The sequence below is a fragment of the Parasteatoda tepidariorum genome, chromosome 4 (assembly GCF_043381705.1).
Source record: "Parasteatoda tepidariorum isolate YZ-2023 chromosome 4, CAS_Ptep_4.0, whole genome shotgun sequence".
NCBI classification, from domain to species: Eukaryota; Metazoa; Arthropoda; class Arachnida; order Araneae; family Theridiidae; genus Parasteatoda; species Parasteatoda tepidariorum.
This window is the reverse complement of record NC_092207.1, coordinates 508,538-519,543: the sequence shown is the minus strand read 5'-3', so window position 1 is coordinate 519,543 and position 11,006 is coordinate 508,538. Positions and strand designations below refer to the sequence as shown.

General features: G+C 31.7%; 1 protein-coding gene across 1 annotated transcript in view; it reads right to left on the bottom strand.

The window, feature by feature from the left end:
* Positions 1–212: 212 nt before the first annotated feature.
* The window catches only part of LOC107450496 (Ryanodine receptor), a gene marked incomplete in the record, with an annotated part of 265,214 nt that continues 254,420 nt past the window's right edge, over positions 213–11,006 (bottom strand). The window contains 9 exon segments of the mRNA XM_071180425.1: positions 213–434; positions 1,764–1,815; positions 3,080–3,180; positions 3,972–4,036; positions 4,206–4,313; positions 5,437–5,485; positions 6,376–6,507; positions 8,662–8,808; positions 10,748–10,808. Coding sequence (XP_071036526.1) covers positions 327–434; positions 1,764–1,815; positions 3,080–3,180; positions 3,972–4,036; positions 4,206–4,313; positions 5,437–5,485; positions 6,376–6,507; positions 8,662–8,808; positions 10,748–10,808 — 823 coding nt within the window.

The following is an 11,006-nucleotide window of genomic DNA, read 5'->3' as shown; positions in this document are numbered from 1 at the left end:
TGTACAATATGGTTCAACACTGTACCGAGTTTTAGGACAGCGTCGGGACATTTTTTTAAAGTTTACAAAAAAATATGACATTCAATTATTATCTTAAAATAATTCTTGCATACACACACGATAACATAAAATCCATTCTTGAAAAACGAGACACTTTCGTCTGTTCAACAGATATGTATTTCTTTCCACTCCATTAAGTAAGGAAGAAGAAGGAAAAAAAAGGAAATTATTTATTAGCATGTACAATTGCTGAAATGTTCAACAGTCACATCGTTATGCAGCACCACTCTTTTTTTTAAAAAAAATTCAGAGAATAAAACTCTGAATTAGCTAGTTCCCCCCATCAGTTCATCTTCATATTGTTTCCTGAAACAATCACCCACAGGAAAGAAGTCCCAGCACCTCTTCTGATAGAACTCCCACACATAGGTCTCCTGAAAAGATAAGAGAAATCATGAATCAGCTTTCAAACACTCTTGAATCATTTTTAACTTGGAAGTCACCCAACTGCGAATTTTATTCAAAATAGTTTGTATTCAATATGACGCTTACTATTTTCAAATTTTTAACTTTTTTTAATAGTTAAAACTTTGAAACATGGAAAAGTTTATCGTACAGAATTTCAGATTTGTTTCATTATTTATACAGCTTATAAAACCACGTGGATTTTTTTATGCTCTCTACATCAAAGTTTGAGTTTGACTAAGATGGAAATAGCAGACACTAAATCTACTTCAAAATAAATAAAAATTTTAAAAAAATGTCATAGAAGATAAAAAATATTTCAACTGTTTTGACCATAATTTCTTCTTTAGGGCTGGTGAAATGTAGTTTTTTTTTTTAGCAGTTGAGTGACAGATTCCAGAATAAAAAACTTAACCATTAAAGTGACGAGGTGTGCATTTTAAGTAACGGTCGTTAGAAAATAAAAAAACCAAAGGCAAGAAAACTTTCAAGAAGCAACATTATTTTCAGATTCTACATAAGTTTGTCTTTTTTTCAACGTGTTCACCAAGTTTGTTAAAACGCTTATCATTAGATTTAGAATACCCTCTTCATACAATTTTGCAACCTGCTCCGTTCACTAAGAGGTCACGTATTCACAAATGATTGCAGCAATAATGATGTTTGAAATATCGGAAAAGATGAAAATCACTCAGAGCGAGGTCTGGGCTGTAAGGAGGGGCGGACCAAAACTTCCCAGCGTAAAGAGTCCTGGGATTTGAGTTGCGGAGAGAGTCAGTGTCATAGAGTAGCAAAATTACCTGTCAGCATGGCAGGGAGATAAGCTACTTCACGAATCTGCCAGTGAATGTCTGTAGCAGACATGTTTTACGCCGACTGAAAACGCATCACTGACCGGTGCATGGCGGGCGATTTGTTAAACATTTAAAAGACACAGCTGCAGTTGAGAGCAGTTGCTCCCAAGGAATGCCGACCTTACTTTAAAAACCGTTGGAAGATCATATCACTTGTAGTTTAATCAGTTGTAAAAAAGAATATTAAAGACAATAAATAAGTAGAACTGTTCTCAATAGTTAAAAAAATTATAATATAAAACAAGAACTAAATTATCACTCAATAACAGCACTTAAACGAATCATCGCAGTCTGATCATTTGTTAGACCTTCCAAAATTGTAAATTTTAATAATAAATTTCATAAATTCGTAAAAAAAAAAAAAATAATAATAATTTTGAAAAATATACAGTTGCTTATATTAAGACAAATAATTTTAAAAAAAATTATTCCAACTACACTTACTTGACCAGTATATTCTGTGTCAGGTTTGTTGATGAGATGCATGAGGAAAAACCTAAAACAATAAGAATTAAAATAAGTAGTTCATTTTAAATAGAATTTATGCCAGACAAACGCAGTATTGAAGCATTATTTTCAAACATTTAGCGAAATAGTCTTGGAATCACAAGATCAATGAAGGATAGCGAAGAGAAAGATACATTTTGAAAATCTATAGCGAAAGAGAATAGTCTACGTCATCGTCAAAAATATTTTAAAAAAATACTCAGGATACCTCATAGGCTTTTCCTTTAAAAAAAACATAGGATATCGTCAGTGTTGTACCTGGACTACCTAAAGCCCTAGATTATAGTTTGTCTACGGTAAGAACTCTCTCCACAACAAAGTCTGAGGCCGTCTGCTGCTATGGCAACAAGAATAGCGTATTTCAGGGGCGTTAGCTTCTCTTCACTCTAAAGCTAACACAATATACTTCAGAAAAAGATTCCCTTTCCCTCGCCAACTCGTACCAAAACCTGTCCTAAACAGTGACCCCTACATGAAATAGTTATATCTCGTTAACATAGTCACCGCCACGGGTCCAGACGAATAGCTGGGGGAGTTCTTACTTAAGACAACTTATACTTGTGGCGTCACATTTTTCCTTGCGACCTTTGTGCCGTTTTTAATTTTGATTGGCTGGAGCCGATCACATGGATAGACGGTTGACTGGTTTGAACGGTGAAGTGTCATTTCACTTGATCTGTTATTTCTATTTACTTTATTCGTTACATACTTTTAAATCAATAATGACTGGTTGTTGCGCACTTGGGTGTTCTAATTAAGCCAAAATTAGGCTATAAATTATATTGCTTACATGCTGGTGATCGCAATAAAGAACAAATGGCTGCATGGAATTGGCAGAGATAAATGAACTCCAAATATAAAAGATACGACGATTAAACTTAAATAATCATCCAGTTCATAATTTTATGCCAACTTTGCGAAATACCTTGTCTTGTTGAGTCCATTAAAAACTGAAGCTCTCACGTAGTTTTGCCAACTTAAAGCTTACCATTAACTAAAACCACGAGAGAGAACAGAGTAGCGTTTCTTATGCTCTTTTAAATGATGGGTGGAATAGACTTCAAAACAAAGTATGATGCCGTAGAGATTTGGCAACTCTGTTTTATATTAAATTGAAATAACCACTCGGTTTAAAAGTTTGCATTCAAATAAATTTAAATATAACCCCACCCAGTTGAAACTCAGAGAACAACCGACATGACACCGATGAGACATTTAGGAAGGTTAAAAAAGAAAAAAATAATAATACTTACATATAGTTTGCGAGATTATGCTCTTTCTGAACATGTGTATCAAAACCGTGGGGAACTTTGTCAAAATAATCCTTTCCAATTCCACAAATGAAACAATTAGACTGAAAAGAAGTTTAAAATACACTTAGAAACGTGTTTAAAATCAAGAAGCTATAATGAACTAAAACCGATTATTAACTTATGCTCTATTCGTGTTGAATTTCATTCGAATATCAAAGTCGTTCTTTTGTTAGCTTCTGAGAACTCATTCAATACAAGTCATGCAGCAGACACACATTGAACAAACTATTTTCAAGAATTTCCTGATCATCTCAATAAATTAGGACTTGCAATATTTCTTTTTTTCATAAAATATTACGAAACGAAAAGTAGCGTAAAATCTTTTTAATGTATTCAATTCAGACGTATAATTTTGAATTCACTATTATCTAAAAATAAATTCAGCGCTCAAAATAAAAATATTACCCTGAATCACTTTAATGATCCCATACACAAGTATCAATAATTATAGTATTTGGGAATGACTATTAATTACAGTCCCTGGCCATATTATGAGACGGACTCTCTGTAAAATTGTAATTATCAGATGATTCTTTACAGCTGTATTGTTTGCACTTGCTTACGCTCCTGAGTCAATGGCTTAACATTGTAATGCAATACGTTAAAAATAAGTACAAATAAGAAGTGTATAAATTGTATTGCATTGTACTAAAAAATACTTTTAACTTCAATTGCTCTAAAAAAACATTTTTCAAAAATATAAAAACAGACAAATAATTAGCTGTATTAATATCTCGTTAGAAAAGAAATACCGCCTATTTTATGACTAAAATGGACTTGCATTGCAGGGGAAATATGTGAAAAGAATGAGGATAAAAAGCAACATAAATACCTCCATATCATCGACGACGCTTTGAAGTTGATCTCTAAGCTCACCAAATGCATCAATGATCAAACCTGTGTTCAAGTATTTTAAACAATCAATTTTGATTCATACAGAAGTTGATAAAAAATTTAAAAAAAAGAGAGAAGGATTTCTTATTGAAGCGATGAAGCATTTAAATGAAAGAAACAATAATAAGATTAATAAGTGAAATAAGACAATTTATTGAAATAAACAACCCACCTTGTATAATAGCCAATAAGATGACAATGATGAAGAAGAAGAAAGTGATGTCAAAAAGAATTCTATAAGCCTCGTATTCATCACCATCAGGAGGATCAATTTCATCACCTTTAAAAAATACACAAAATTCAACACATTAACACAATACGGAAATGCAATCACATTCTCAAATATGTTAAATATGCAGTACATTATAGTCGGGGTGGCTTAAGGGATAGAGCGTTAGCCTCACAATGAGGTGAACCGGGTTCGAATCCCGGGTCGATTTGAATTCCGCATCCGGCTCGCACCGACCACAGTGCTGACGCAAAATATCTTCAGTGGCAGACGGATCATGGGTGAGAGTTCCCTTGCCATCCGGCTAACCGTGAGAGGTTTTCGTGGCTTTTCTGTCCATGTAACGCAAATGCGAATGAGTCCCCCACGAAGACAAATTTCTCCCACTACTTGATCCAGGAGTTTCCTTGTCTTCTGTATTGGGTTCAAAATGGCGGAGTTGAAGATGAGTAGTCGCATCCCGAAAATTGGGTCTGCTGTTCAATGACGGTTTCAAAATAAAATATGCAGTATCAGCGAGGGCCAACCACGGAGATTTTTTCAAGGGTGAAACCAGCGGAAAACATACATTAAAATGTTTAAAATATCCTGTTCATTTTTTTTTTTAATTTTTGCATTATTGAAAAATGTTATTAAAAATATACATCGAATATTTTTTCAGACGATATCCATAATTTCAACTAACACATTTTAGCTGAATATTTGTGTTCTGTATAATTTTCTTTTAAAATACTTTTTTTTTTGATAAGCTATGCAAACTAAAAACACTTAAAGACAAATTATAAATTTTTCTTCCCTAGATTTCGAGGAATTGTACGATTGCATCCTGAATAAGTTTCTTAATGAACCCATTTGTGTCCACTCGCATTTGCGTTACACGGAGAGGAAAATCACGAAAACCTCCCACGGTCAGCTTGATGGCAAACGGATACTAACCCATGATCCGTCTACCACTGAGGATATTTTACGCCAGCACTGTGATCGACGCCAGCCGGGTGTGGAATTCGTAACGACCAGCCATCGGTGGTATTTGAACCCCGTTCACCTCATTAGAAGAGCTCTACCCTCTGAGCCACACCACGGCTCTATTCCTATCAATTGTGATTTTAAATGGGATTTAAAACTAAATCAGTTTCAACACTTAAAAATCAAATCCTATTTGAATATTACTTACCAATGCCACCGCCTGCTCTTACTCCCTTATATAAGTGAAACACAAAACACTGCAAAAATAATAATGAAATTTAATAAAAATATTAATCAAGCATTAAAATAGTATTAGCAAATACGTCAATAAAGCTCTTTAGGTATATAATTACGTACATAATTACATATATTAAGTACTTAAATACCACTACTTTAATAATGAAACTCAATATAAAATATTATTCAGTTATTAAAATAGTACTGTAAATACGTAAATAATTAAGTATACAATTACTCTTTGCGTATATAATTACGTATATAACTAACGTACGTAAATAACACTCTTTTAATATTGAAATTTAATAAAAAATATTTATCAGATTAAAAATAATATCAGAATAAAAAATTCAGAATTAATTTTATTATTAGAAGAAACTTCATTTTACACATTGTTGTTAATTGTCTTTTAAACAGTTGATCAAAAGATGCTATGGATTGTATTTTAAGTAGTAATAAACCACTTTCTGGTGATTGTCTATTTGGAAAAGATGCAGTTTCCAAACAATGTGGACTCAATGCAGAGCAAAAACTTTAGTCATAAGAATTGTGATTATCTTTATACTTTCAATTGATTATAATTTTAGTGTTTTATGTTATCGGTAAAAATTAATGGGACGGTATTTATCCTGCAACCCTTAAATAGGGTCTTCACATACATCATGCTTAATTTTAGCATTTTCTGCAAATTTAATTTCTCCTCGAACTACAATTCTTATGGATAACTTTTAATAATGCATTCACATGTAGATCTTTCCAAAGATTGTACGATGAAGAGAATCAAAACGATAAAGCAAACACATTTTTAAATGTTGGCAGCATTGTTTTGTTTTTAATCAAATCGAGAAGAATATTTCACAACGTTTAAGCATCTGTTTTTGTTGAAGCAAAATGAGAAAAAGAGAGATACCGTCAACATGTTGTGGCATTTTTGATCCACTTGATCGTCCTCTTCCTGAACATAGAACTTTCGGAAGAAGTTGAATGCAATGACGGTGTAAATATAAACGATTATAGTCAATAACATCACAGTCAACACCAGCTGCAATAAAAAAAAAAAAATCAGACATGACATCGTGTTTCCGTTCAAAGTAGTTTTCAAAATAAAATATAGATGGCAGCATGAAATCACGTGATTAGTAAATGCTTACTTTTTGTTTGTTTTATATATTATGTAGTTTAGTTCTCTCTGTGTTTTTGTCTCATTAAAGTTGCGTTATTAAAACCGGCATGGTCATTTTCAAAGTGACCATTTCAAGGAATCCTTTTACACATCCAAAAACAAATAACAGAAGTTTTTCTAAAACAATTTAATTCAAAAATCTTGTAGAAGTTTTTGGAGTAATACTACCACACTTGTCGAGGATAATAAGAAATTGACTTTAAGGGAACCATGAAATTCTCAATATTTATTTTTATATCGTGTTATTTTTGTACAGTGAGTATGATGTTTGATGAAATGAACTGCTTAAATAAAAGGAAGTTCGTTCCAGCATATTTTAAGTTATAAAACCGTATATTCTCTGCAGGATTTCTGACTCTCTCTCTCTCAAGTGATTATGCCAGGAACACCGTTGTTGGGAAGTAAAAATCACTTTTTGCGAAATGTGTCACCATTTAACCGAATCAAAATATGTGTGCACACATTATAAAACTCAACTATTCAAAAATAATTATTATAAGTAGTTTATAAAAATCATAATTGTTATATCATTTTAAACAATAAAATTATAAATGAAAAAGTATTAAACATGAACGAAATCAGTCAGTTTTCGAGTTGTAAGATATCCTATTATTATCGTAAAATATCGCATATATAAGTAGTGCGTATTAGAAGTATTTAGTTGTATTTAAAAGTTTTCATTTATTCAACCGATTTCTTAAAAATTTTGTAATTCAAAATGTTTACATAAAAATGAGTACACTTTACAACTTAGTTATTTTCAATCAACCGAAAATTGAATAACAAAAATTAATAAATAATAATGACGAATGGCTCTTTGGTTGATATTGGATTCAGAGCACTAACATTTTTTTCAATTGTCTAAAATAATTCTAAACAAATTTTAAAGTAAGCAAAAGTGTTGAAATATCATAAGGAAAAAAAATTGAAGCCCCAACCAGAAAATACGTTAATAATGTGAGAGGGCAACTCGACTCAAGAATATGGTTTAATCCATTTAATGAATATATGTCACGGCGAAAGACCGAAATCGGTGATGGTTGTTGACTTTCACCGGTGAATGTCCACAAACACCAAAATACGTCGGTGAAAGATCAAATATTTCAATACATTCTTGTACATTCGGACCCTCACCGGTGTATGTCGACAATCACAGATATGCTTTGGTGAATGTCCAAAATATTTATTACATTCGATTTTATATGAATTTATTCGTGGATATAATTACATTTATTCGATATTTTAACCCTAGACTGATGTTTTTTTAAGGTCAAGTGCCATTGCCCGGTATATATTTGCCCGATACTCTAAACACTGATGTTTCTTCTAATCTATCGTCAGTATGTATTAAAATATAGAATAAATATAAATATATCAAATAAATATAATATAAACGAATAAATTAATATAAAATTGGATATAACAAATATTTCGGACATTCACCAAAGCGACTATGTGATTGTTGACATTCACCGGTGAGAGTCAGAAATAAGGGTATTTAGCAAATATTTCGGACATACACCAAGCGACTACGTGAATGTTGACATTCACCGGTGAATGTTCTCATTCTCCAGATTTCGGTGTTTCACCGTAACAAATACAATAGGCACGTTTGAATAGTATGTCATCTCTAACCAAAGGAAAATTCAATCAGATTGAAACAGGAGGGGGGGGGGAATCGGATTTGAATATAATGGATAATTAATATACTGGAAACTTGATGTTTTTTTTTTTTTTTTTGGTTTTGTGTATCATAAAAGTACAATTGGAAATAAACTGATATTGAATATTGATATGAATATTGCAGTCCTATAAAGCGAATACAATAAACTATTTTAAGTTCAGGACAGAGTCTCGATTAAAATGAAATTCTTAATTGGAGCATTGTGTGACATACAACGAAGTCTTCTTATAACGTCATTTTCCATTTTTGAAGAAAGTATTCTGTGCACTAAATGAATAATAATTAAATATACATATGGTAATAACAACATGCAAAATAATAAACCGTACCTGTTTTCCGTTGTGAGTGACGGATTGGAGGATGGTTCTTAGAGTCTTGAATCCAACAGCAATATCGAGCAGATGTGCGGCGAAGAAAAAATAGTTGAAATTTCCCATCACTGAGAACGTGAAGTACCAAGTGTTGTAGAGGAAAGCCTGCAAACAATAGAAAATTTCTTTACATTAAATAATTTGAATCACATCATTTCATAACACATAAATAAATGAATAAGCAAAATTAACATCACAATTTAATATTATTTTAAACAAACTCTTTTTTTTCCCTTAAGAAAATATTTATATATTTTTTTTTAAATTTCCACGACAGATCTTCAAATAAAATTGGAGCACAATCTGAATGGTTCGAGAATAGGATCTTAAATATGATAATGAGCGCAGACGAAAGCAGAGACAAAACAAACCTTCTTTGAATAAACATACGTTTGTCCCGACAGATTCAGATTTCTGACTCCTAAAGTATGGGAGGGAGCAGCCGCAAATATGCTAATTAGTTAGTGCAGACGATATTTTAAGTTACAAAATCAGACACAAAAACGAACTTTTCGCTATCAACGGATTTCTGACCCCCAAAATGTAGGAGGTAGAAACAATCTGGGAAATAGGGTACCATTAGTTTGGTCAGGAGGGCGTTCCCAAAGCCTGACAACTCCTTTAGAGGACCCAATACCTTGGGAAAAACTTTTAATCGCAAATTCTCTTTCATCTCCACACTGTTAAGATTTTCATTCTAAAATGGTAGCAAAATAACTGGCAGCTGCATGTTCATCCGATTAACCGTAAACTTTACGGTAAAGAACATTTGTTTCCTTTATAGTTTTGAAACCACTTACAAAAAGTATTGTTATAAAATCATGAATACAAAACTATACGGATTTTTTAACAACTAGCATTTTTCAAAAACGTAAAAAAAAAAAATTATTTAACTATACATATAACCTCGGCTTTTCGTTAGGTAATGGGCATTGGAGAGTGCTGGACACTGGAAATTATTCATGTGTTGAAGGGAATGAAAGAAATAGTGTGGTCTCAACACTAGGACTTCAAATAAGCTCGCTCGGCTATGATATGTACTCAGTTGCAAAGAACTAGGTAGCTTCATTAGGTGGTGCGATAAAATTCTAGTTCTTTAACCGTATTAGGTGAAAGCAGTTCATAAACACTTTTTCTCAAACAGTTTGGTTACCATTTATTTATGGTTATTTTACTGATTTGATTAAATAGGGTAAAATAACCATTCAATAAATTGTTATTTAACCTTTTTTTTTAGAAATTTCCAACAGTGCAACATTAATTTAAATTATAAAAGAAATAAAAGAATGCGTTCAGACAAATTTAGAGTAAGCCACGAAGCTTCAATCAATGAAAAACTAAATTCAAATTAACGAAATGCAAAGAAATTATTGGAAGAGAGCTTATCCATTGCGTAATCAGAAGTTTTCGTATCATAATGTATTTTTATTGCGATATTTTAAAATTTTAATTTCGGTATTTGAACTTCCTTTTCAATTTTCACTCACTTTTAAATTAACTTTCTAATAACTCACTTTTAAATTAGCCATGGAAGTGAAAAAGAATTTGCCACGAAACATTTCTCCCGTGGTAAGGCGTCCTCTATGTTAATTTTACTTTTTACGTATATAGTCGGATCTCGAGAACTTTTTCTTTTATTTCGCACACAATTATCAAATTCATTTATCCAATGTAAAAAATAACTTTTTTGAAAGTATTTATTATTCTTTATTGTTTTATTTGAAAAGGGTCGAAAAAATGTTGAACGATAAGGAAAAAAAAAATTTTTTTACACCCTATTAAGGAATGTAATATTACATAGCAAAATAGAATATTTGTGCGAAATCAGATGACTAGAAGTCGAATTTTAAAAATGAAACTTTTTAAAAACCACGTTTCATTACAAAGTCATTTAAATGGAACTAGCCTTTCTAAAAATGAAAGAAATCATTGTTAAAATGATCATTAAAGTAAAAACTAAATATTTATTTATTGAATGAAATACAATCTCATAGCTTGAACTTAAGAAGAAGGATTAAAAGAACACATTTAGAGAGAATCTCACGTTATCTGTGATGGTGACGCCTGCTTTCCAAATCTGATACTTCCAGTCCATGCTCATTATCCTGCAAAAAAAAAAAAAACATTTCATTCTCTTTATTAGTGTGAATAACATTTCATTCAAATGCATAACAAAACTAAATATACAGTCTCTAAATAATTTATTAGACGCACTATAAGAAGATTCTATGTAAAATCTTAATCATCAAGTGATACTAGACATCTATATTGTTTTTACGCCGCTGAAACCAGTTTGCATTACG